This window comes from Melozone crissalis, unplaced genomic scaffold (assembly GCF_028551555.1).
Source record: "Melozone crissalis strain CALT ecotype California unplaced genomic scaffold, PUWL_Pcris_2 ptg000045l_1, whole genome shotgun sequence".
Lineage (NCBI taxonomy): Eukaryota > Metazoa > Chordata > Aves > Passeriformes > Passerellidae > Melozone > Melozone crissalis.
In genome coordinates, this window is record NW_026535823.1 from 10,982,570 (window position 1) to 11,010,431 (window position 27,862).

General features: G+C 39.8%; 1 protein-coding gene across 1 annotated transcript; it reads right to left on the reverse strand.

The window, feature by feature from the left end:
* Nucleotides 1-785: 785 nt before the first annotated feature.
* On the reverse strand, nucleotides 786-27,829 carry ASPM (assembly factor for spindle microtubules). The gene is made up of 29 exons (XM_054285838.1): nucleotides 27,524-27,829; nucleotides 26,235-26,378; nucleotides 24,495-25,851; nucleotides 22,598-22,699; nucleotides 21,712-21,858; nucleotides 20,849-21,094; nucleotides 20,645-20,712; nucleotides 19,967-20,108; nucleotides 19,759-19,889; nucleotides 19,328-19,503; nucleotides 19,082-19,227; nucleotides 18,918-19,003; nucleotides 17,383-17,598; nucleotides 16,729-16,939; nucleotides 16,500-16,645; nucleotides 16,264-16,392; nucleotides 15,188-15,382; nucleotides 9,335-13,960; nucleotides 8,264-8,413; nucleotides 7,795-7,961; nucleotides 6,819-6,978; nucleotides 6,106-6,315; nucleotides 5,444-5,593; nucleotides 3,798-3,989; nucleotides 2,759-2,951; nucleotides 2,114-2,268; nucleotides 1,402-1,578; nucleotides 987-1,159; nucleotides 786-908 (listed from the first exon to the last, which is right to left on the reverse strand). The coding sequence occupies exons 1-29, from the start codon at nucleotides 27,827-27,829 to the stop codon at nucleotides 803-805; spliced, it is 10,407 nt and encodes a 3,468-aa protein (XP_054141813.1). The 3' UTR covers nucleotides 786-802.
* Nucleotides 27,830-27,862: the final 33 nt, after the last annotated feature.

Genomic DNA, 27,862 nt, shown 5'->3' on the forward strand with positions numbered 1-27,862 from the left:
TTGATTTAACATCATTAGAGCTATAAGGCTTAAATTTGGAAATAGAAGGGTATAATTTTACAGTTTGCATTATCTTGGCCTTTCTCTGAGAAAATTCTGCAATTCTGAGAATGCAGAAGAGAACAGAATGAACAGGGATGCTGTGATGAACACAATCTCTTCAGCCAGAAGAGATGCATGCTTGTATGTATTGCTCACTTGATAGGAAACTCACAGATCACCTCCCTTGAAGTGTCAGGTCAGAATTTGTAAATTCACCCTTACAACATATCTTGTTGTTCCATCACTATCTTGCAATGTTTACAAAACAGAGAAATTATATTTTCTTTTCTTGCTGCCATACATGATCCCTCAAGACATTACTAAAGTGGACTCAAGCTCCCCAAAACCAGCCAGTTTTGAAATCCACAGCCCAAGCCTCCCTTTCTACACCTCTCTAGATCAGACATTACTGTCCCCCACAATCAACTGCTTTTAATAGAATTCTACAATATCTAATCAGAGTGAAGAATGCCATGCTATTTTAATAGTCACAGTTGTGGGACAACAATATATTACTGCACCAGTGAGATTTCCAGTAAAATCCAGTTAAATGATTTTATTGTACAATTGCTTTTGATAGTAGTACAAAATAGGGTTTCAAAACTGTATGCAATACAAGATGTTTTACCAAAATGTTAATGTTAATCTTAAAAAACATTTCCAATGGTAGTTTAACATTATTTGCTTTTTAAAAAAAATCATTTATCCATTTACTACATACATATAGTACAAATATATCTTCCTATACATCATTTACATTTCAGTAGTAGGCAATACCAAGTGTGTCCATCACCATCACAATTGCTTGCAGAGGATCCACGACTTCTTGCATGTTATCTTTCCTCAAGACCCAGTCTGGTTTAATCCTGTGAAAAGATCAGTGGCTTGCATGAAAATATTTCAATGTCACAGCAGAAATACAAGACCAATTTTTAAGCACTTACCTTGAAACTGTTTTTATTCTCAGAGGAGTTACTGGAACACAGGAGCTCCCAGCTAAGGCGGGGTTTGTTTTGTGCTTCACAAGTGTTCTCTCTGCATCCATCCTGTGTTTCCGAGCCGTGAGCTTGTAGAGGCTCTGGATGCAAGGAACAGTTCTTGGCATGCCTCGGATTTCCTGAGGAAAGAAAGGGGAAAACAGCACACAGTCAATACTGCAAGTCCAAAAGCAGCCTAAATCAAGAAAATATGAGTGTGTTCACCTTCTTGGAAATGCTTTTTTTTAAACTAGAGTTTAGTTGAAATTAATACCACAGCCATAACAGGTACGAGAGAGAAAAAAAAATTTCAAACACCACCAAAACATGCAAGAAAAGTATGTTAAATGAAACCACTAAACCCAAAACATTTAGGTCTTACCAAAGCTCTTTTAGAGTCCTTTGAAAGGATGGCCAGCAAACAACAGGTCTTTGTGAAAATGCTTCCTCCTTTCTCTGAAACTTTGTCCCCAGCTTTGCCTCTGTACATTTGCAGTAGGTCTAGTAAAGTATCTACAGAATTTTCAGCTTCATAAACTGCTCGAGTAGTTCTTTCATACTGTTAAATGAGAAAGAGACAAGAGAGCTTCTATAGACAGATCTTTAAAGCATCCTTAGTTTACAGGTTATTAATTAGAGGTTAGAGGAAAAAGTAAAGCTCATATTCTCATATATAGAATAAATTTGTAGATGAACTGGTGTCCAAGCAATACAAATCACTTCTGTATTTACACAATTGTAACAGATTATAAAAAGGTGCCTTTTGTGCTTCCTCCCTTGTTTAGAAACCCATAGAATCTGATTCTATATTTATAATAAATAAATAAATTAGAAGAATTTCAGACAAATTTAAAAAATTGTGATAACTTGCAATGCCTTGAGGCCATGAAATCGTTTTTTCACCAAAAACCTTAATATAAATATTACAAAGTAAATAACTGGTTTCAAAACAACAGTGAAAATTCAGAACCTATTTTTATTCAAAAGAACTATTCTTGTTGCTCCAGATTTATTGAGAAATTTTGTGGATAAACAAGTACTACAATAAAGTAGCTAACTGCTTATAAACCTGCAAAAGAAAAAATTCAAGTTACCTTTGAAACATTGAGCAGAACCTGAACTGAGTATCTGATCACCTCCATGCACGGAACACTCCGGTTGCAGCTTCGAATCAGAAGGAAAACACTGAAGATTGCTCTGCTCTGGGCCATATTTTCACAACACAGTGGGGACAGCCTGGTAGCCACCTCTAAAACAATTAAAGAAAACAAATAGAGAAAAGAAAATTCTGAACGTCAAGCAAAATAATTACAAACTAGGATTTCTCCATTTTTAACTAAAAGTGCAAAGTAAAAACTGCAATTATTGATTTAAGAAAGTGTTTTTAAAGCAAGTTTAAATACTCTAGACTAAACATTAAGAAGACAAAATGATCACAGAGAACATATACTGCTAGTAAAAATGATAATAAACTTATGTTAGGTATAGCACTACTAGGACTGACAGAAAATTTTAGAGCAATCATACAGGTGTTCCTTTCTCCACATAACCATTTAAATATTATTCTTAAATCAATAATCTAATTTTAGTCTGGAAAACCCTCCATTATACCCTCTAACATTCACATTTTATAATCATGCAGAAAGCCTAAATATCATTATGAACTCTCCTCAGCTGAAAAAAAATCCAGTTTTTATCCTTCTGAAAATCCATGAGTTAAAATAAAACAAAATACTGACCAAGATGCTTTAGTGCTGCAAGAATGTAGGAGAGATGTTTGTATTTTAGAAGGTGATCAATTGCAATTGCAGTTCTGTTGCCCAGCTTATTTTCTTCTCTGCTCTTTTCATTGGCCTTTATTAAACTGCACCTTAAAGATCTGGTTTTTGCTGTGTCAGTCATCTTTCTCCAAGAATATCCCCTCCACAATGCCTACAGAAAGGGAATTCCATAAAGAGAAAAAGTGGCAAAGGAGAGAAGACAACTGAACTTTCATCACCATTCCAAATCAGTTTTACACAAGTCTGACAAAGTATTGAATGACCTTAGCTATTCAGTTTTAAGTCATTAACACTCAAGTGTTTATTTGTTTAACTTTTGTTACCATTAGATTGGATGTGACATACACATGTGATCAGGGTCTAAGAAGAAAAAAGTTTTTTAATCTGTGTGTTCTTTACCTTGTATACTCTTAACAAAACGTGATCTCAAGTTATTAACTACATCACAATAACTTATTCTATTCATTGGTGCAAAGCAATTAATGTCAATATAATTGGTAAAAGTTTTACAGAAATTTAACAAGACATGTATACACATCTACTTATGCACACAGTCTAGCTTTCCAAAATTTTCACGTATCTTTTCTGATCAGTTTCTATGCTGATGGCTTTGTCTTCTTTTTTGCTATGGATACACTCGAAAATCATCAATTGTTATTTTTTCTATTAACTCAGCTTTGCTTGCAGGCTAGCTGTCAAGCCCCTTTATACTTTTTATCTTCAAATACTGGACTTTCAAGACAAAAGGCAAAAAAATCCACGCACATTCAGTCTACACAGTGAGTCATCTCAAACATTATCTGCTTAGTATTCCTACATGATCTGTTTGCCTTCAGCCTTCATGGCTAAATCACAGCTGACTTGGCTTGTAATTTCACTGATAAAGTCATTGGAAAGAGGAAAGATATTTTCTTTGGTCAAAAACCTATGAGGAAAAAAAACAGCAGACAGAAATAACCAACCCCAAAGCTGCTATTTCCTCACAAGAGACGCTCACCTGAAATTTCACTATCCCCACGGCCAGCCTCCTCCTGCGCCGGCGGGCGAGGAAGGCGCGGGCGCTCCTCTGGATGACGGCGGCGGCGCGGTGCCTGCGGCTCAGCCAGGCTCGCACGGCGCGCTGCAGCCACACCACCCTGCCGCGGTCCCGCACGAACCGCCGGCGCTGCGCCCGCGCCCGGAACCAGCTCTGTGCCAAATAAAAACACCCTTTTGGTTACTCAGGTTCCCTTTTCACACCCTAATGAGCGCTGATAAAATGTGAGTGTTTTAACATGAGCTTTGATAGATATAGGCACTATAAACTTCATCAGTCATAAATAACCTCCATGACTCTGATTGGGCTTGGGTAGCTGAAATGCAAGACTGCAAAATGCAAGACAAAATCTTAACTGCGAGCCACTAATTCACAGAATTCAGAGGTTGACCAGGTTGGCAGAGACCTTCAAGATCACTGAGTCCAACCCATGCCCCAACACCTCAACTAGACCATGGCACTGAGTGCCACATCCAATCTTGTTTTAAACATATCCAGAGATGGTGCCTCCACCACCTCCCCAGGCAGCCATTCCAGAACTTTATCACCCTTTCTGTAAAAAACCTTTTCCTAATATCCAACCTATATTTCCCTTGACACACTAGGGAAGCATTCTGAGGAGAGAAGGGTAGAGGAGGGGATAGATATAATGGCTTTCAGTTAGAAGGAACCTACAATGATCATCCAGACCAACTGTCTGACCAAAAGATAAAATATGTAACTCTCCCAATTTACACTTTTGTCCAGCACTACTATGCCCTAGGAGTTCTCTCTTGGTTGGCTTTTAAGGAGAACCACTTTTCTCATTTCCCAGCTCTGTTTCTTCCCTTCTATAAACAAAGAAGGGAGATAAGGTGTGCCAAATCAGAGCAAAAAACCCCTTTTCCATCCATTTTCTCTTGCCTTAAAGAGAAAATCTAACTTATGGGGAGAAATAACAGATTTTTATAAATGGAGAATTAGTAGGGCAAAGTTTGCCATGGCAGCCATGACCAGAGAACAGCTATTTCAGAGCTCCCATTTCAGCCTCTCCATTTATCTAGTCCTGGCTTCCCATACTGGAACTAAGCTAATGGTCAATTTGGAGACCTGCAAATAATTTTTACAATTTTGTAGTGTTGCAATACAGACCTGATTTTGATATTGTTTTTAGATAAGTAAAACCTGGTTTCATTGAAATGCTGGAACCTACACAGGCTTTGATATCACTGGCAGATCAGAAGCATCCAACCAAATAAATCACAGTATCCCCAGGGATTGTTCATGTAAGGAGATGCTCTACATTTCAGAAACTTTACAGGTTGTTATGTCTGATCTTTTCTACTTCCAGTAGGACATAAAGAAATAGGCCAAGACAGCACTCAGATTTCTTTAGCAAGCTTGATGGTCTGAAGGAAACAAACTTTCCTGTCCATTCTCAGCTTTAAAATGCTTAATCCTCCAGAACTTGTTCAGGTGTGTATAAGCAGCATTATTTAACAAATCACAGTCTCCCTAATTTAGCTTTATTTTCACATGTAAAGGAACTACATTGTCTTAATGATACAGCTTAGCTCATAGAAAACAAGTCAGACTATTACAAATCATTCAGCCTTAATCAGACCAACCTGTATTATAAGAACAGATGAGATTTGGGTTTGTGCAAGTTTTAAGGTGAGGTGTAGCCTGAAGGCCCTTTGAATTTTAATTGCTGAGATGTGATGATATACTGCGGCTGTAAAATAAAGAAGTCTCTTCTTTTGTTTCTGTTCTGAAATCTGTTGAAGGAAAACAAAATGGGGAACATTATTAATTTTCATACTCTGAGGTAGTTGGATATCCACATAAAGAACATAGTCCACAACAATACACTATTAGATACTGAAAATCACCTCAGAACTAAAGTAAGCTACCACTCTGCAGCACTAGGTCTCTAATTTAAATGGTAAGACAGAGAAGTGATTGTAAGAAATATTATCAATACATGGCAGAGAACAATTTCACTGCAAGCCTATGTGTGCAGAATTATCAATTACAGGTAAGCCACAAAGATCTCAGAAGCTAAAACAGCACCCAACAGTGAAAATTTACTTTAGTTCTAAAGAATTGTAAGAAAAGGCTCTAACTGTGATCTATTCTGACCCCAACCAACACTCAAAGCAGCCAACAAGAACTTAATTTCAACACCAAGAAATCAATTTTTCCTCTCCTTGCCAGTCAGAATTAATGGTAAAACAGCTCTAGAGATACTTTACATCCAAAGCAAAGTTTTAATTTGAATTATACCAACCTTTTTCCTGACTAAATAACCCCGGATAAATGCTTGCAGTTTAATGACAGCTCTTCTAGTCTTATTGTATTTCATAAATTGAAGCCTGCCTTCCTGCCAAGCCCGCAGATGTTTTTGGATAATTACAGCAGCAGCTTTTTGTTGAACAAATTTCCTTCTTGCCTTGAAACCTCTATATGCACTTTGGATCAGACATGCAGCCTGGTGCTTCTGAAAAAGATACTAAAAGAATACACTGATAATTAAAATTTGTTCATTCATGTCAGGATCAATATACATTTATTTTTAGTTCTAGGGTTTTTTTCCATCATAAGAACAAAAATGGAATGAGAAGTACAAGTAAACTCATACAGTAGCAGTTTATATAAAACGCACTTTCACAGTCTGGAAGGTCTTTTCATAAATGGGGTCAAAATATGGGCTTAATCTTTTGCAAACAATAAAGCCAGCAGAAAATTTGGCATTTTATTTTGGTATCTGTATATAGAGGGATAATTCAACAATTGGAACTGTTCAAAATCAAGAATCAATCCTGTTGCTTAAAGCAAAAGAAGGGTATTTAATATTTTGGAGATTGAACACCTTCGATTTGAACAATCTTCACCCAGGTTCCACCTTTTCTACGCTTCTGCACATTCATGACAAAAATCACTCAAATACACTGAAAACTTTTCAAGTAACCATGACACATCAGAGTGCAAGTGAAAACACACCTCTCTTAGAAGTCTCCTGGCCCTGTACTGCCTGTATGCCAGCTGGATCTTAACTGCAGCACTCCTGGTTGCCAGAAATTGCTGCCGGAGCCTTCGTGCAGCGCGGGTCGCTCTCCAGACTCTTTGGATGGTAAGGGCACAGGACTTCATTTGCAAAAACCTAACATGGAAATGCAGTTTTAAGTAAGAAAACAGTGATGGTTTATGAAATCATTAACATAGATATTGGGAAAGCACAGTTGTTCTCAACCAGATCTTGTAACACCAGAAAACAGGAATAGCCAGCAGCATTGGCAGAAAGACTGATTTTAAACAAAGACACTTTCTGGTTTCCCACAGGAGGTGTTTCCCTAACTTACTGCCAAAGGATGCTGGATAGGGACACAGCAGTTTGAAAGGCATTGGACAGACTGACATGCAACAGGTCCATAAAAGGATATTAACAGGAATAGACAGGGATGTTTAAAAAGCAGGGATGCTGAGGGAGGACCTTGTATCACTGAACAGCATCCCCAACTGCTACTGGCATGGGACAGTTCAGAAGCAGATGAGCTACCAGGCTGATCTCATAGCAAAATAAACATAAACCAGTTTAACTATTCCATTGTGGATGAAAATGAAATAGTTTTTCCACCTACAAGTTGTATGCTGGAATTTTAACAATATCCAGAACATTTTTCTTGCAAAAGAGAGAAGTGAAAAAGAGATCAAAGCTTACTCTTACTAGAGCCCCAGTATAAAAATTAAATTTGTGAAGGAGCTTCCATTCCAGGAAAACAATTAAATGTAACAAAAATCTTGTGCAAAAGAGCAACCCCACCTGCACCAATAGGGTTATATTGGTGCACACATTACAAGGATGCTGCAGGGGCAGAACCTGAGAACCTGAAGAGTTCTACAGAGTGCAGTGCAGCACTAAATAATTACATAACAAAAGCTTTAAAAGTGGAATGATGCATCTCAGATGGGGTATTACCGAGTCTGCAGCTGTCTGGCTCTGAAGTGCCTCTGGATAACCAGGGTAGCTCTGAGGACAGACATGTATTCCTTCCGAGCCTTGTGACCTCGGAACCAGGCTTGGATGACTCGTGCTGCTCTCATTTTGCTAACCCACTGCCTGGCTTTATAACCTCTGTATGCGGCCTATTAGAGAAATAAAAATTAAAAAAATAAATTCAGAAGTGTTAACGGAATGAACAAAATTAAAAAGAAAAATATCACATCAACAGGAACAATTTTTGGCATTTCTATCTCTAAAATTCTACAAATATTTAAGTTCTCACAGCTAGAAGATGTTTTCAAAAACACATGAAACATATTCAGGGAAATACCACAAATGCCACTCTTTAATATTAGTCTGCAAAAATAACTATACTGCAAAGAAACAAATACAAAAGATTAAAAAACCCAAACAAACACTCAACAAAAACCACTTTAATCATTACCTGAATTGTAATGGCAGCTTTTTTCATTTGATGGAATCTGTGTTGATCAATATTTCGCATCCGATGGGCTCTGTAGTGCTGCTGTATTAACACAGCAGAAGATTTGCACAGAAGATATTTCTGTCTCTGAATAAATCCACGGAAAGAGGCCTTCAAAGAAAAAGACAAACTTGGAATATTTCACCACTTGCATCATATAGGCTGGGAATGTTTGTGTATTTCTATGCACAGCTGTACTCACTGGCTTGTTATAAAAACAACAATTAAATAAACATATTTGCAATGTCAAAAGTAATTCTTTTTTTCTACCTTTTAAGGAAAGCAACTATCCTTATATTGTTCAGGATGTATAAGTTAAACATTGAGAAAAAAACTAGCAGCTACCAATCCCCCCAAAACATGGAGGTGAGGAAAGCACATCTGATTTCTGTTAAGTAGAGCATGTGGTCTCCAAAAACAGAGCAGAACCAACCTAAGACATTCTCATAGAATGCTAGAATGGTTTGGGTTGGAACGGACTTTTAAAGATAATCTAGCTCCAACCCACCCAACATGGGCAGGGATACCCATTAGATCAGGGTTCTAAGGGCCACAAATCATTATGGAGAGTTTATTTATTTCCCTTCCTTGATTTAGGGGAATTTCCCTCCTTACATTCCTCTTCAAAATGTCAGTTATGCACTTTGATTAGTCTAGGGTCAATTAGTGAACCTAGGAAGACTAAAATGATTGATTTACTCACAGCTTCTTAAACCTGAGTTCTTAGGAATGTAGCAATCATGGTTTTTGCCATCCATGGCACTTTATACCCACTACCAGTGCCCTTCTCATGAAAAGATCTTTCATTCATATTCCCATCAAAGAAAACATTCATAAAGCCATTAATACTTAAGAGGTAAAATTCAGTTGTCTTAAAGAACCTTATTTGTGTGTGCTGTGGTACTAAGCTTTATACATCTGCCTTGTAGTACACTTCAGAAACTGATTCTACTGTGGTTTTCAAGAATCTTTATAACACCTACAAATGAAAAACAAAACACCCAAATCCCAGTACTAATCATTTAGAAGTACCTGAATTTTAATGGTGTTTTCTTTCATTTTGTGAAACCTCTTCCTTTGGATGTATCCTCTGACTGTGGCCTGCACAAGGACAATGTTCCTGCGGGTTTGTAGGTAAGTCATTCTCTGGTGCTTCACAGTCAGGTGGGATCGGTAGTGTCGCTGCAGGACAACTGCTGCTCTTTTATAGCTCATGTACTGTGACTGACATTTATGCATTAAGTAATAGGATTGCAATGTAACAGCTGCTGCTCTGAGCTGGATGTATTTTCTACGCTGCAGAGCCATCTGAAGAAAAGACTGAATCTTCCTTGCGGCTCGTAGCTGCTTTGCTGTTTTTCTTGCTTTCGTGGCTCGGAAGGCACACTGAATTACCACTATGGCTTGTCTTTGAGCCAAGTACTGTGCTCTCTGTGCACGAGCCCTGAGACACGATCGGTACCACCTCTGAACAGCCACTGCTGAGCTCCGGAGCAGTGCATAGCGGGTCCGGGCTCTCCGGCCTCGGAACACGGACTGGATCGTCACTGCTGCTGACTTCTGGGCAAGAAAGCGTCTCCTCTCCACGCACATTCGTAGGAACGACTGAATGCGCCGTGCAGCCACATTGGCTTTATACAACTGCCTGGCTTTCCTAGCACGAAAAGCAGTTTGGAGGCAAATGACAGCCTTTCTTATTTCTGCAAAATTTCTCATAGCAGCTTCTCTTGCCATTTTGGCTCTGAACCTCTGCTGCGTGACTGTGGCAGCCCAGCACAGCTGTTTGTAACACCTACGCTGTACATACATGCGATAGCTGGACTGTATTACAACTGCTGAACCGTGCAGGAGTTTCAGTTCCTGCTGTGCCCTCATGCCCCTGTATGCTGCCTGAATAACAAGAACGGAATTCTTCATTGTCAGATACATCTCGCGCTGGTTCTTTCCTTTCAAATAGCATCGGTAGTAGTTCTGTATAAGCACAGCTGCAACTCTCATATTCTGATAGGCCCTTCTGTCCCTGAGCATTCTGTAGGCTGCCTGTATTGTACTGGCAGCTGAATGCATGTGCTTGAGACTCCTCCTCACCCTGACACCTCTGTACACAGCCTGGATGTGAATAGCTGCTCTGCGGAGACAGTGGTATTCCAAAGCATGCTGTCTTGCCAGAACTAAAGCTCGGTACCTTCTCTGAAAGACAAGAGTAGCTGCTTTAAGGGAGAGGTATCTCTGACGTTCTCTGAAGGCTTTGAAGGTTTTCTGAAGCACAGTTGCAGCACGGTGCATTTCTCGCTGTTGTTTTCTCACTCGCATGTCTCGAAAAGCCCTCTGGATACAAGTTGCTGCTTTCTTCAATGAAGTGTAATGCTCTACAGCAATTTTCCTCAGCCTGTGGGCTCTGTACCTCCTCTGTATGAGCTGAGCTGCCCACTGAACTCTTCTGTAATGACAGCGCTGCCTATACATTCGGTAGTTTCTCTGTATTGCAAGTGCTGCCTCATGTTGTCTCTTCAGGAAGCATCTTGTTTTCATTCCTCTGTAGGCAGCTTGAAGAAGTAAAACAGAATTGTACAGTTTTAAGTACTTTTCTCTCTCACGCTTCCCTTCTCTGTAAGCTCGATAACGTTGCTGTATGATTACTGAAGCAAGCCTGAGTGCTTGATAAGAAGTGTACATTTTATGCATTCTTACCATTGCTTGAATAACTGTAGCAGCTTGATGCATTTGCTGCATTTTTTTCCTTACCACAAACCCTCTATAAGCAGACTGTATGATAACAGTGGCATTAAGGAGAGAGAGATATTTTTGACGCTGAATATTTGCTAGTTTTGTGGCTCTGTATTTTCTCTGAATTACAATGGCAGCTGACTTAATAGAAAGAAAATGTTTTCTTTCAAGGATAGCTCTAAACCTTCTTTGAATAATCACAGCCGATTCATTCATGGTTCTGATAAGCCTTCTTGTTTTCATACCACGGAATGCAGCCTGGATGTGCAGTACAGCATTTTTTATAATCATGTAGTTCTGAACTTGTGCATCTCTCTCCTTACAAGCACGGAACCACTGCTGAATCTGCCTCGTTGCAAGCAACAACTTTCTGAAATCCCTCTGTTGTTTGTGCATCCGATAATAGGACTGGATTATTGTTGCTGACTGGTGCATAGTTTTTAAGTCTTGTCGGACTTTCATGCCTCTGCAAGCAGCCTGGAGGATGATAACAGACTTCTTTAGTTCCAAGTACTCTTTGTGTTGTACTTTACCTAAACAAAATGCTCTGTATTGCCTTTGGATTCTTATTGCTGCCATTCGCATTGACTGATACTTTCTGCTCATGCAATACATCTTAAACGTGGCTTGGATACAAACAGCTGCTTGGTGCATACACTGAACCTGTCGCCTCACTCTTACACCTCTGTAAATCGCCTGCACTTGGACTGTGACTCTTTTTAAAGACAAATACCTCTGCCTTTCACATTTAGCATGAGTAACTGCACGGTAACGCCTTTGAACGGCTACAGCTGCAGATCTAAGTCTTTCGTATTCCTTCTTGACCAGGTAAGATTTGAAGGCAGCTTGTATAATTGTAGCAGCTTTGTTTAGTTTGTTCAATTGTCTCCTCACACTCATCCCACGGTAAGCAGACTGCAAGACTAATGCAGCTGCCTGGGTTTTTAGATAAACTGCACGTTGGGTTTTTTTCATACAGTAGGCTGTGTAGTATTTCTGAATCACCAAAGTGGCTTGTCTTAGTTTCTTGTATTTTAGTTGATTTATGTGCATTCTGTAATAGGATTGAATAACTGTTGCAAGATGATGTTGCTTCTGAATGGTTTTTCTCACAGCTTTCCCCCTCCATAGTGCCTGAACACACACTGCAGCATTTCGCAGCTGAAGGTATTCTTGCCGTTGTCTCTGGCCTAGAACCTTGGCTCTGTAATGCCTTTGGATGGTTAGCACAGCGTGCTTCACAAGCTTGAATTTCTTCACAGCCATGAATTTTCTGAAGGTAGACTGTATCTTAGTAGCAGCAACATGCTGTCTTTGAATCTGCTTTTGCACCCTCCAGCCACGAAAAGCTGCTTGTAAAGAAAGCACTGCTGCTCTTGTCATTAAGAAGTTCAGTCTTTGCCTCTTACCACCCTTACAATTTCTGTACCACCTCTGAATCACAATGGAGGCCTGAACCATTGCCTTGTGTTTCACTCGTGCAGCATGAGCTCTAAAAGCAGCCTGAATTTTAATAGCAGCTCTGCATTCAAGTTTGAGCTTTTTGCGTGTTTTATAGCCCCTGTAGGCTGCCTGTAAGCACACAGCTGCTTTTCTAACTTGCAAGAACTCCTGCCTGTGACACCGGGTCTTTCTGCAGGCACGGTAACGTTGTTGAATGACAGTGGCAGCACTACAGATGCTTAAGTACCGTTGCCGGTCCCTTTTCATTCTGTAGCAGGCCTGAAGTAATACTGCAGCCTCCCTCCACCTTTGTATTTGTTTCCTGACAAGACAGCCTCGAACTAGAGCCTGAATTCTTATGCAACCTCTCTTCAATTTCTTGTAATCTTCTTTAAACTGAAGAGCATGTCTCCGAGAGCGATACCTTCGCTGGACGTAAAGCGCTGCTTCCCTCAGCGCACAGTAACGCTTACGGACCTGCCTCATCTTTGCCAGAGCTTGGATCTTCACCGTGGCCTCTCTCAAGGTTTTAAATCTCTTCCGGGCAACATAAGCACGGAAAGTGGACTGGATTTTGATTACAGATCTCAGGATACAAGCCTGTCTCCTGGCCTGCATCCCTCTGTAGGCAGACTGGAGAACAATTGCAGCCAGGCGCACCCTCTGGAAAGCGGCAGCTGCTTTTTTAGCAGCCACGTGTGCCCTATACCGGGTTTGAATTACAGAAGCAGCATTTTTAACCTCTTTGTATCTTTTTACTTGTTGGTATTTTCTCACGTGAGACTGCAATGTAGTAACAGATTTTTTTAACTGCAGGAATCTTTGTTTCTCCCGTTTCATTCTCCACAGTGATTGAATAACACACGCTGCTTTTGTTTGTCTGTACAGCTCTCGTGCCTTCATGCCTCTGAAAGCAGCTTGGAGAACTATCACTGCTGCACGCGTTTGCAAGTAGGACCCTCTCTCACCTTTGCCCAGTTTGTAAGCTCTGTAATACTGCTGAATTGTCACTATTTTTGCTCTGCGCTCCTGGTAAACACGTCTGGCCAGCTGACTCCTGTACCAAGCCTGAATCTTGATAACATTTTGCTTAACATGTAGATACTGCTTCAGGTCTCTGTGCATCCTGTACCAAGACTGTATGACAAGGGCAGCCCTCTTTCTCTTAGCCAGTTTTGAAGATTGCCATTTTCGGAAATAACTCTGAATCACCAAAGCTGCTTTAATTTTCTGCTGAATTTTGTATTTTCTCCATCTTCTGAATGCAGACTGAATAGTAAGTGCTGAAGACTTTAGGATTTGGTATCTTTGTCGATCTATTTTTGCCAACTTAGCTGCACGCAGATGTCTCTGAATTGTCACAGTAGCCCAAACAATTTGTTTATATGCAGCAACAGACTTCACCATCCTTATCCTTGCTTGTACAAAAATAACACAGTGTCTTAGCTGTAAGTATCTTCTCCTTGCAGAGTATCTCCTCCAATAAGTCTGCAGGTTAAAAAAGAAAAAAAATTAGTATTTTATTCACAGTATGTTGAGTTAAGCATAAATGAGGACTGTCATCTTCAGACTTTATAGGATTTCTTACTCCTATACTTATCAGAACCACAGAGTATTTGGAGCTGGAAGATGTGACAGCTAACAGCTGTCCTGGAGCCCTCACAGTCATAGACAACAGTAATTGGAACTGGACCAGTCTATGCCCTTAGGGCAAAGAAGCAAACACACCTAGGAAAAGGCACTGAGAACCAGGAGATTCAAATTCCAACAACAGACACCAAGCCAATCCCTGATGAGCACAGACACAGGCAGCCATTGGCCAGTGACCTGGGTGTAACCAAATTCAGCCAATTAGGACCAACCATGAGGGTGTTTGAAAGCCATACAAAAGGGAACTGTACTCAAGGAAATTGGCTATTGCTGCAGGAAATTTGGTGTGTTGAGTCACATCCATCTCAACAAGGATTGAGTCCTAGACTTGACTGAATGGCCCAGACCAGGATCAAACCCATGACTTTGGTGTTATTGGTGCCATGCTTTAACCAAATGAGCTTATCTCTGGCTCTTAATCCCTAGGAAGTCAAATCCAGAAATCTATTTTAAAAAAAGAAAAAAAGGAAAAGCTAGATGTTTTTTCAGCATTTTCAATTCTAGCAACAGCAGATTCCCTTTTACACAATCTGATAAATCAGCAATTCTTTAAAATCCAGTCTGAAAAGTCTTAGGACTGAAATATTTATCTTTGGGTAATGGTGCTGAAAGTATCTTGAGAAACTGAATTATCTGCCCAAACTACCATTGCCATGTCTGCCACTTTGAATGTGCCCACTGCAGGTGACATAACACTAGGAGAGTAATTTTATTTTCTTTTTAAAGCTTCTTTAAGTAATACTCAGCAGCTGCAAAGAAGAAAACCAACACAATCTCATGAGTCCTTACATTAATGTTTAATGTCCTGTGTTTTAATGCCTATGGTACTCCAAAATATTCACCCAGAAGGAATAATTGTTAATTTAACAGCACATTACCATCCCTCCCTAGAGAGAAAAACTTACTAAACCTCTCAAAAGCAGAGGGGGGAAAAAATTTGAAAAAGTATTACATTTCATGAAAGCATTAATTGCTGCAGGCAGCACAAATGGACCTTAGCAAGGCTCTTTCTTAGAGGTTTCAAGGGGTTTCCTTGCTGTGTAATCTTGCTTTAGGTTGTATTACCTGAATGATTGTGGCAGATTTATTTCTGGCTTCCTCCAGTTTTGCCTTTTTCAGATTGAAGAGAGTCCTCCTGGCCAAGTATCCTCTCCAGTGTTTCTGGATGAAAATGGCTGCATTCTCTCTCCTCAGGATGCGCCGGTGAGCCAAAAAGTTCATTGCAGATTTCTGAATTATCCGAGCAGCTCTGTCTCTTTCCTACAAAGAGTAAATTTCCACTGAATATTACCTATGGAATTTTCACTCAATTTTTTTATTTGAATAACTATCCACATCAATTTCATAAAATTATACTACATATACATACATTATAAGATTAATTAATAAAAATAATGCCTGCAATGTTTAAAGCGTTTTGGTTTTGATTCCTTCTTCCCTACCAGCATCTTTACTATTATTTCAAAAGAGTTGTAAAGGGAGAGTTTTGTCATCATTGTTAAGGTTGGGTAGATTTTATACAGTAAAGAAACTGGAGATGAAAAAGCCTAAATAGAACCTCTGTCCCTTTCCACACCACAGATTCTCAGAATATTTCACTCGAATACTGTTTCAACATCAATATGTAACCCAGTACAACACAGACAACCTTAAGGTGCCATAGTTTTAAAACCTTCACTAAATCTGGTATAACCATCACAAAATCAAGATACAGAACATAAGAACTCATGAAATTCAATTCAAAAGACTGGTGAAACTTGGCTCCTTAACAAAAATAGTAAATCCATGCAGAAGTTTAATTTCTCTTCTCATCTTATAGACATTAATAGGGATTAACTATTCCTCTAGTTTTAAGGAAGCAGTGCAACTATTTTATCTTTGAAATAGCGGGAGAAGAGCTTAAGGGGTGACACACAAAAAATAACAGTAGCCTCTAAACACCTGTAGGTACTTCAGAAGCCTAAAAGAAAAGCGGAGTTTAGTAGATTACACCACCAAGCAGGCCACATATTTTTATAATACAAATGGCACTCATTAGTTTAAATGCCAATATAAGTCCAACAGAACTGTATTTTCTATTGAATTTATATTATCTTTTTTTTTAATGTAGAAGCTGTGGATATTGCACAAGCAAAGAGTACCTGAGAGAGTTTCAGTTCCCTTTTCAGCCTGTACTTCCTCCAAGCAGCCTGAATTAAACGAGCAGCTCGGGTTTCTTGGCGAAGATCGAGGAGCCGTGAACACAGAAATGACAGGTAGGTGATAACAACCTGCAGAAACACACAACACAGCAGCCTTTTGTAAGGCTATACAAAAGAGCAGGACACATTCACTTGAGGGCAGAACACGTTTATACCAACTCTGAAGGCATTTTTACCTTCTCATCAGGAATTGTATTTGACATGTCTGCGTGATGAATCATTGCTGGTATCCCGCCTAGATCAGAAACTGCAGCATTGATCAGCTGGAAGTTTTGCTTTTCATTGTCCAGAAGTTCCTTGTATAGGACTGAAGGAGCTACAGCTTTGTAAAGATAAAACATTAGTCAAATCCAATTGTGCAAAGAAATAGATTTAATATGAACTTCTGTACATCAAATAACTCACTTTGATCAAATGTTTCTTCCACAGCATTTAGAGAAGTGTCAGACTCAGATGAGGAGGAAGAGTTTAGTCCCGCTGTAACAGTTCTTGAACATTCTACAGTTTGAGTTGTTCGTTGGCACACAGCTTCCAAAGGTATGTAACAGGGGTGATAGTGATGAATCAAATAACATAATACTCTGCCATCTGAGAAACACACTGTGAAATTTTCCACCTGTTAAATAAAATACAAATTCCCTGAATTTTTTGTACTAGTCAATTGGTATAAACTGGCTATAGAATTCTTCTCTTGTACCTTTAAATGTAACCAAGTGCAAATTATTTTCTAACAAAAAAATTTTAAATAGCTAGTAAAAGGCTCAGTAAAATTCCACAAACAATTCCCATTCCAGCAAAAAATGTTCAATTTTTAAAAAGTATTTTTATGCACAAGACTAATTAGAAGGGGAAAATTTTTTCACAGGTTTAAAAAGAGAGGTGCAGCTAAACTCACAGAACAATGGTTACTTCAAATCAGATTAAACAGAGTGCAGAAGAATATTTACAAATAATTTCCATTGACTTCTACTACATATTTAATGGTTTGAAGAACTCTGCTCTGTAAAGGATTACAACAGCACAGGGTGTACTTGTGGAAGTGTACACAAAACTATTTACCTTGATATTGTAAAATCTACAAACAGCATTAACCCATGCCATCAGCAGCTTCACATTTTCACTGTAAGTCTGAGATGAGAAGTTACTACTGTCTTGCTGTACTCTAAAAGAATTTTGAGATGTCTTCATAGCACCCAATAGTGCTTTTGTCTTGTGTGTGTTCTTCAAAAACTCAATTTCTTCTTTTAAATGTTCCACATTCAGAAAAACATCCACCTGTTAGGAAGAAAAACAAAAAATGGACATCTCAACAGTCTGACATGTCCTGCATTACAGCTGCTAGATACAGTGCTTTAGACATGGCATTTTAAAGAGAATCTACACTCACTTCTTAGCAGCACCTGTCTCACAATCAGTAGTGGATAATCTGGACTTGCCAGCATAGATGGCAGATAAAAACCTCTAAATCTACCCTTTCCACTGTTCTGTGTAAAAGAGTTACTGCACTAGTTAATAGTTGGGAGAAGCAGGGCAATTCCCTGTGTAATTTCAATGTGCTCTCAGAGGAAACAAAAATTTCAGTGTCCTGCCTGCAGTTCCCCTGAACCCATGTAACAATCCTCCTCCTTTAAGGGATTCCAGAAGGACTCGAGCTGGTTGGAGAACAAGCAGCATAGCCACAGGGCTTGGATAAAGCCACTACTCACTCAAGTTACTTCTCTGATCAAAAGCAATGCAACTGTGACACATGCATCAGAAGAACTAACTGAAGGAAGTTAACTACTTAATAGTGCAACAGTACTCAAGAAAGAAAATAATTACATTTGACTTTTATTGTATTGTCTATCTTAGTTATAGTTCTGTGGCAGAAGTCTTTAATAGTCAGAAGTCTTTAATATTCTTGCTTTACATATACTTAATTGCACTTACATTCCTGACTACTTAGTGAAATTCCACCTCAACTTTTATCCTATTCTGCCTTTCATAATGTTATGTTCCTTCCAACTGGATTTGTCAGTTGGACACTTATTTTTAAAATACCCTCTGACTCAAGTTAACTCTTAAAACAAATTAAGAAAACTATTTTGACTTCCTCTACTAACTTTTGAAATGTCATTGTAGTAATGCCTAAGAAATCTTCATTCTTATTTCAAGGATGCTTCATCAACAGTTTCAGATAAAAGTAAGAAAAGCAGAAGAGCTATAGCTTCAGAGTTTATATTGCCTAGCAGTGTAACCTCAAAATGTCCTTTTCAGTTATTAAGAGTCTACCTGCAGTTTGCAATCAACATTATTTTACTTTTGAGTATAAATTCTGCTACTCTACAGCATAAACTCACTTTTTTCCAAAAATCTGAACGAATGTGTAAGAAAAAGCACAGTTAAAACATTATCCAAGCTGTATTGTTAAGGAATAATTAGCAGTTTACTAAAGTTCACATGGAGCTTTGAATGCACAAAGCAAATAATTTCAGTCTAAAATGTGATTAGTAGAGGCTTTCACAGACATCAAATAGTCCTGAAAGAGTGGTGTTTTTCATTATTACTCCTTTGTAACTAGCAAAAACCAAACAAAATAATCAATTGAATAGTACCTGGAAGGCAAAGACAATTTTCCACAGCAGTGCTAACGTTCGTTCCCTGTGTCTATCCACAATATCCCTGGAGTCAATTGAAGCACCTATCAAATAAAACAAGGGATTAAAGTGTGCACTAGTTATCTGATGCACTTACAATAACCCTGATTTCTAGGCCTTACCAGTTTCATCTTTCAAGTGCACTCCTCGCTCTTTAAGGACATTGAGAGCAATATCCACATTATGCATCTTCTGTAGCCGACTGATTGCAGGAACTCTCAGTTGTTTTGAAAGACTCCAGTTTTTGGTCAGAAGCTCCACTGTTCTCCTAACAAAGGTAATTGCATGGTTTAATACCTCTGATGAGCTCACATTAAATATGATATAAAAGAAAATAAATATTTCAATAGAATTCTGTATCAACGCACACAAGACGAATGCCACATTGTAAGTCCACAGCCAGGTTTGTTACAGCAAAATCAAATTCATCCAGTGGAGTCTGAACATGACTGACAGGCAGTCCTAGGAAACCCAGATGGCGGGAAAGGTCACCCTCACCACTCAGGAAGTCCCGGGAAAATGCAAGCAAAAGGTCTTTGCTAGCCTAAAGTAAAAACAAACGAAAAAAAGAAATCTTAACACTACAGTAGTTGTCAATCCGAATACAATTTTCATCCCTTGTACCTCCCAAATTACATTTCATATTTCCTTGTATAATTCTTAAAATTATGTGGGTTTTTTAAAAATTATTTATAGCAAGTCACCTAACTTTAACTTTTGTCAGATTAAAAACAATAAAAAAATTATACACTGAGTCTTAGGACAACAATGGAGGAAGACATCAAATCCCAGCTCTCACCTTGAACTCTGCATCCTTACAAAAGAGGCAGGGGTCATGGTCAATCATCCTGGACCGTTTGGCACAATCCAGAAAACAAACCAACAGCAGCAATTTTTTCAGTGTGAATTTTGACAAAGCTTCTTCATGACCTGAAATGATAGAACTCAGTAAGTGATAGTTTAAAAATGAGGTGCTACAAATAAATTGTTTTGGAAGCAGTTGTTACCTTCCCGGTAAAGGTGGGGCACAACAGGATGTCTGTATTCAGCTGCAATGTCAGGGTTCCACAGCAAGCGGTTAAGGATAAATATTGCTAAACCCATAACATCACTGTTACTCTCCAAAGCTATCAGTTCTCCATAAATAGTCTAATATGAAAGAAAGGGAAAAAAGTGTTAAAAGTTACCTTAAATACTATGTGATTTTGTGAACAAAATACATTATTGAATCTCTAAAATAATGAATGGAAATTGATCTCTAAATATCAAACAGTTTTCAAGTTAGTCCCAGAAAGGTAAAGCCAAAGGAAATTTCAGAAGATCTAATTTCATTCCAAAACATGTATGGTCATCCATGTCTGAGAAACCAATCAAGAATTTCTTTAAGATGGCCACATTTTTGTCCAGTTTAGTAAAGTGAAACTGACAGGAAATGCTTTTGTGTTATTGGCCATGGAATTAACTTCCACCATTCTTGATTAAATATTTTACTTCTTAATAAGGTAATCACTTTTTTAAAGCAAGTATTTTGTAGCAATTTAAAACATATGCATCATGCTGTAACTGAATTGAACCAACCTGAATTAGTATGATAGACAATATAAAGAAACCCAAAACAACCTCTACTAAAAAAATTGCTAAATGTCCTTTGAACTTAGATTATAGACTTTACACAGTGAACTTACCTCCAGACCTATACGCAGCCATAAAGGGTTGTAAGATAAAAGCCAATTAAGGACTTTCTGCCTCTCTCCTGCAAGACAGCATTTTTTAATATTAGATCCTGCAAACATTTCAGATTAATGCAAAAATTTCTATTAACCGATTTCAGATTAAAAAAGTCAGTGTGTGAATAGCCCTTTTGCCACTCCGGGTGTCAGTCTCTTTACCTATGTCTTTCCAGAGGTGCCTGTCCCTGCGGACCAGCAGGCGCCGGCTCTCGATCTCCCCCTCGAGCCTCTGGATGGCCCTGACCATGGTTTCGCAGGTGAACAGGCGGCAGGCCTCGCGCCGCAGCCGGTTCAGCTTGCGCCGGGCTGTGTACGCTTTCAGCGACGCCTCGTCCTTCGTGGGTGCCTTAGGAAGGCTCCTTTTGTGATGGGTCTCTTCCCCCAGGATAAGAGCAGCTGCATTTACTGTTTAAACATGCACAAAGAGCAAGCACTTACATCTCAAATAAAGGTAGCTTTGCACACCTCATTGATTTTTTCTCCTCTTGAAGCTGAAGTTTTGTTGTCTTTATTCTGACTGATGATTTATCCTTCAGGAAGCCTGTCAGCTGTTGCACTATACATATGTTGCCAAGTACGAGAATACTAGTCTACTATTAAATATAAGAACACTCATGAAATAAGTGAGCAGTGCTAGGAATTCAGTTTTAAGATTAATGGTTCCATCTTTGGTTTTTCCAAATGAAGCCAAGGACAGAGCAAAAAGCAGGCTATCCTTTTAGTAAAGTGCCAGCTATAATATTTTCCAGCAGGTGGGTATTCCCCACTCACCACCCACTGAGAAGTGCCACAGCCACACATTCCAGTATATTCTTGGTGCAGTGCACCCTCCCCATGCAGGGGTGTGTTGCGCTGAGCTTGCCATGAGCTGGTGAGCCATCCACACTGATCAGAAGGGGGAAAATATGACAATATGATTCTGAAAAGGTTTAGTGTGAAATGAGTACTACTACTTGTTACTGTTAATAAGTGTATTACATAAAGCTTGAGAAAATGAGAAGACAAAACTATTGTACTCTTACCTTGTGAGGTATTTGTTTTTACATTGAAGTCATCGGGGGTAAGTACAAAATTTAACCACCAGGTGAAACCTCGCTGCTGCTTCTCCTTCCAACGTTCATCATAAAACATGTTTTTAGCAGCAAAAGGCATTGGGTGCCTAGGGATGACTAAAAAAAAAAGTAAAACAACAAAAAACTTTCGTTTTTGCAGTTCTTGAAATGTTAGATAACCAATATGCATTTAATTCTGGAAAGGATTACTGCTTGACACTCCATTTAGCACAACAGCCAAAAAGGCAAATTGTTAAAATCTTCAGTGACTTGCAGATCAGGGATTATTAATACACTTCAGCCACAAAAAATGGCTTGAGTTGTTACAGCCCTAGAACTAAGACAAGATACCTAGAACCCAGGCCATTTGCAGTGAGGTAAATTCAAACAGAACTGGATTACATCCAGGAAGAACCATTTTTCTGGTTAGATCAACTTAGTATTGTTAACTCTGCAAAATTTTTATCTTGTTGGGATGAAAATTTCTCTTCTGCGGTATTCTGTTGTTGCCTTGAAATGTTATCAGATATGGAAGAGGCATTTAACTGATAGCCATCAGTTAAATCTGTTAAAGCTGGGAGCTTTATAAGTCTAAAAGCTCTAATACAGCTTTTAGATTTATAGGCCAATCTGGAAAAAAGTAACATCTACTTTTAGCTGACCATGTGCTGCAACCAATTTTCTTATAAGTAGTCAAAACAGATCACAAAAGGTTACATACATTGTTCCACTTAGGTATTGATTCATTTCAGATACCATCTTCCATTTCAGTTCTAAGCAGTTAGGTCTTACCTGACACCAGCAGTACAATTGTGACACTGTTCAGTGTTGTACCAAACACCGGGAGTCTGCCTACCTGTTTTCAGTGGTTTCACAAATGTCAGGTGGGACTGGGCCAATCCAGGGACAGGTTTACTAATTCTCCTGCTAGCTTTAGGTGCCTTCTGAAGTGAAGAACCTACAAGCATTAACACACAATTATCAACAGCAAATATGTCAGTGAAAGTTAACATATTGAAGTTTGTATCACTTCTAAATTACAGAACTAGAGTAATTCCCCATGAACCATTCAAAAGATACTGATGATTTAAAAAGGGGAGGAAGGAAGGTGTGTGGATGCAGGGAACTGGTGAGCCCCACTTCTGTGCCTGGGAATATCATGGAACAGATCCTCATGGAAGTGATGTTGAAGCACATATAAGACAAGGAGGTGATTGAAGACAGTGAGCATGGCTTTACTAAGGGCAGATTGTCCCTGCCCTGTGGGGTGGTCCTCTGTAGTGGAGTGGCTGACACAGTCAACAAGGGAAACCAGCTGATGTCATCTACCTAGAGTTCTGTAAACCCTTCCACATGGACCCACCTGGCATCCTCATCTCCACATTGGAGAGATGTGGATTTGGAGGGTGTACCATTGGGTTGATAAGGAATTGCAGCCTGAGGGTTGTGGTCCATGGCTGTAATGCCCAGGTGAAGGCTGGTGATGAGCAGTGGCCCTCAGGGACCTGCCTTGGGACTGGTGCTTTTTAATGCTTTATCAATGACAGAGAGATTGAGCACATCTGCAGGTGACACAACAGACTAGGAGAAGAACCCAGAGAGAGAAGCCCTGCAGAGGAAGAATCAGGGGTTCTGGTGGATGAAAAGCTGGACATGAGCCAAGAGTGTGCACTCAAAGCCCAGAAGGCAAACTGAATCCTGGGCTGCCCTTGTCCAGCCCATCTAGCTTTATCCTGATGGATTATTAGAAATAACCTGATAGATAACACACCTTTTCCTGCTGCATATCAATACTTCAGCACACTGTTTTTACACAACACATCTTAAAAAGCCTGACATTGAATGCACTACTGAAAGCCCCAAATCAAATCCAGATCACAGAACAGATCACTTAACTGAAGAAAGCAGTATGTGCTATTTTGATCTGAAAGCTATGATTAATTTTTCCTGGTAGTTAAATTTTGCAAATTAAATGCATCTTTAAGTCCCAGGCCCTCATTCCTTTCACATTCCAGAGCACATTTGGGGTTAGAACAGTTAGAAAACCAAAAATAAACTGAAATGCAAGTGTCAGCATTTTCTGATCTCCAAGCAATAAACTATTGGCAAACAATAAGGCAGAGACAACTACACAAGACTGACTAATCACAGACAGTAAAACGCAGGCAGAATGAAAAAGACAGAGGAACTTCTTCACTGGAAGGGTGGTTAGGAATTATCACAGGCTGCCCAGGAAAGGGGTGGAATCACCATCCCTTAAGTGTTGAAAAGGTGCATGGATGTGGCACCTAGGGTTACAGTTTAGTGGTGAACACAGTGGTGCCAAATTAATGGTTGGATTCAATGTTCCAAGGGATCTTTTCCAACCTTCATGATACTACTTTGAAAATATGTGACAACAGCAATGGAGGCAAACACAACGGTAAATGTACAAGTGACAAATCTTGTGCAGTATCTTTCCAGAAAATGTGATCTATGTAACAAGGTCTCTGCTCAAGAGCTTTTAGATACTTTATCTATTAATGTCCTTAACAAATTTACACAGGAATAAAGTAAATTTGAAGCCAATTACATAACCAAAACTCCAACCTAGTTTTCAGTTTTTTCAAACATAGATACCTAACAAATTGCAAAAGCCCACATTTCAGAGATATAAAACATTGCTGGCTGTTGCTACACAGTTTAGTTTGCTATATACATTTCCTAATCAAAGGATCTTTAAGAAAATGGTAAAAGAAGGAAACACTGCTCACCAGCTTTCTTCCTCTGCCCTACTCTCTCTCCACTGCTGGGTTTGAAGGCCGATGGTCCTCTAGTTGTATGTGTTTGATTGTCCATCCTAGAGGTAAGAGCTCTTTTTCTCTCCACTTCTTCCACAAGCACTGGAGCTGTAACTTTACCATTTCCTACAAATGCTTCACTCTTCCTCTTACGACACAAAGAAGTTGATCCAGTAGGAGATGAATTTACCTTGTCAGTGTGACACTTATTTTCAGATGAAATGGGAGCTGTGACTGGCAGCTGTTTAGATCTTTCTGCTTCCATTTGTCCAGGCACCACATCAGCACATCCTGTTATTGCTTTATTAAGGCATTTTTTAGATTTTGGCTGGCGTGTTTCTGTTCTTGTTTGTTCAGCAGCACCACGCTTACTTTTTATGACAGTGGCAGAAAGAACTGGACGCTTCTTTGGTCGCTCTCTCTGAGAGGGATTGTCAGTCTGAAGTTCCTCTGCAGAAGGAAAACTGCACTGATCTTCCTTGGGTTTATCACAACCAAATCTCTGTGATTTCACATTATGCAACACAGAGACTTCATTTAAGCCGTGTTCTATGTGAACATGTGTGTCTGTTACTACACCTCCATCTTTTTTCCATTTTGCAGGTAGACATCTCTTAATAACATAAGTCTCTGTGGTGGATGATATTAATGCTGCCTCAGGTTTAGGAGTCTTTGATGGTTTATTTGACAAATTGTCCTTCACAAATTGATCAGGTGACAGAATTGAAATAGGCAGTTCTATTACATCAATATCCCCTTGATAATTGTCATTTACAAAAGCATCTGGACTTAAAATTCTCCTTGTACTTAAAACAGGCATGGAGGCTGAGTGTTCTGGAGTGGAAACTGGTGAGAGTGTGAAATTAAGAACCCTTCCATCATCTGAAATTGGCAATTGTGCTAATCCAGCAGAACTGGAGGCACTCTCAGGTTGCAATTGGTTGTGCTCAGTAAGACATTTATTGATGTAGCAGGTGTCTGTCTCAGGCAACAGCTCCTTATTTCCAGAGGCAGCAATATCCCCAAATGCAGTAGACCTTCTCAGGGCAAGTGGTGTGTGAACAGTATTGCTGTGCTCCTCTGGCCCGGGGGCAATGGGAGATGGAGGCAGCTGATTCTCAGAGCCAGCGAGAGAGCCATTTCCCTGGGATGCACCATTCTGCTCTGTGCTCTGATTCTCACATGACTGAAGGGGACTTCTAAGTCTAGCCATCTTCTGAGAAACTTGAAATGTTTTATTAACATTTTTTATTTCTACAGTACTCTTCTTAGCTTTTATTGCAGATGTTCCTGAAGAGTTCTTCTTTTTTAATGTTTCCCAAAGACTCTTCTGAAAAAGAACCATACATAAAAGTTAGTGTGCTGGCTTTCTAAATTCTTCAACATGTAAAAGTAAACATTACTAGCATACCCATAGCTTTATAGTTTTAAGAAAACTATAAAAAGAATTCTTGATCAAAAACTCACAATACCTTTTTTGCAGGCTTGAAAACCATCTTTTTGGTCGTGTTTCAATTTTATTATTTAAGCTGTAGTTTATCAGTACCTACTTTCCAACCCAGCCAAAAAAAGTTGAAGACAATGCACAGCATCATTTCCACAGCATCACTTATAATTTTATAGTCCTCCTTCACTAAATTTTCTAGTGATAAAAGCAATATTTGCATCAGAGATGCCAAAGTAACAGAATAGATACAATAAACACACACTCACCTTTTTCTTCGGGGGCTGTTCAGCAGCACCAAGGAGCACGGCCTGATGTTTTACAACATCATTAACAACAAAAGTCACCAGTTCTCTGATTTTTCCTTCTTCTAATGGTGTCCACATGATAGAAACAAATATTCTTTGTCCTGACTATTGGAAAAAAAAAAATTAATATTTAGCATTTAGGTACACTTTGGCAACACTGAAGAGCAAGTAATCAACCAAACAATGAGCAGTATATAGAATATATATTATGACAACATTAAATGATAAAAAATTGTTAAATGTTTAAATGTCAATTTTCCCTCCTTGGCATGTAAATTTAAGAAACCCCTATCAAAAATGTTGTCTTACTGAAAGGATTTCTGAATCAAACTACAGTGGAAAACAAGAAAGAATACACATAACTATAACACACAGGAGAAGGTTCGAGTAAAGGTGAGAACAAGAAATTACATAATTTTTGCACGTATTAACGAAATAAGTCCTCCAGAGTAACTTTGAGAGAATTATGGTGGGACAAATAATCAGAGGTTGATTAACTCAGGACCTTAGCTAGCCCTAAGTGTAAATGTTTTTAGTCAAATTTGACATACAAGTCTTTCAACAAAAAGTAAGACACTGCAAATTATCAAGGAAGTAATGAAGCTTTCTATTCATTAATTCCTAGAGGAACATATCATTCGAGCACTTTGCAGTGAGACTTCACACTGGTTTTATAAGCCTATTGGTGCAAGAGATGTCCAGAGCGTTTCTTCCTCTCTCACAAACACTCTGGACAGTCTAGACAATTGTAGATATATGCTCGTCTTCAAAACTGGCATTGATTGGACTAGCCACAGTTTGCATTTCCTGAAGCATCGTAAATGTTTAATCCTATTTTAAGCACGCCTTGCCCTCCGTTGTGCCAGCTAATGAACGTGCAGAACAGTGAACCAGCATCCTCTTCCCTCAGCTTCTCCTAAACATACGCCCTGAAACTTTTTGACAGCTCTCTGTCTTTAGAACAACATTCCCGAAGAGCAGTTCGTTTCATTTCATTGTTTATCCTCACAGCAAACACCTCTCTATTGGAGCAGGTTGCAGCGCCCTTGCACAGCTGACAGCCCCCCCTACCCTGAGGGCCCCAGCCCCGGCCCCGGCATGCCCGGCTGCCGCCGCCCTCGGGCCGAACCGAACAGCGGCCCACACCGCCCTCCGCAGCTCTGGGCCCGCGGCCGCCCCACGTCTCCTCCCGAGCCCCGGCCCTGCGGCCGCCAGAGCTCCCGCCCGTCTCCTGGCGGGTCCCCCCGTACCTCCACAAAGAAGCGGCGGCGCTCGATGCTGAAGCCGCGGGCAGCGGCGGGAAAGCGCTCGATGACCACCTCGGCATCATCCTCGTTGGGGTTGTCGATGCCCAGCAGGCGCGTGCGGGAGGTGCCCACACGCAGCCGGCCGAAGCTGAGGAAGGGCGGCCGGGAAAAGTAGCTCAGGACCAGCACGGCGGGCTCCTCATCCGCGTCCTCCTCCTCGCCGCCCCGCGGGGCCCAGCGCCGCCGGCCGGGCTTGCTGGCGGGGCTGCTGTCCCCCCGCACCGCTGCGGCGACGGAGCCCGCGGCCATGGCCGGACAGGCGCGGAGCAGCGGCTCCTCACG

Bases quoted from the DNA above. Each gene is read 5' to 3' on its own strand.
- ASPM (XM_054285838.1), bottom strand. From the start codon at position 27,829: ATGGCCGCGGGCTCCGTCGCCGCAGCGGTGCGGGGGGACAGCAGCCCC. The intron at 2,952-3,797 runs GTGAGCGTCTCT...CCCTTTCTGTAG, and splicing joins TGGGGATAGTGAAATTTCAG to GCATTGTGGAGGGGATATTC. The intron at 1,160-1,401 runs GTAAGACCTAAA...TTCTTTCCTCAG, and splicing joins AGGACTCTAAAAGAGCTTTG to GAAATCCGAGGCATGCCAAG.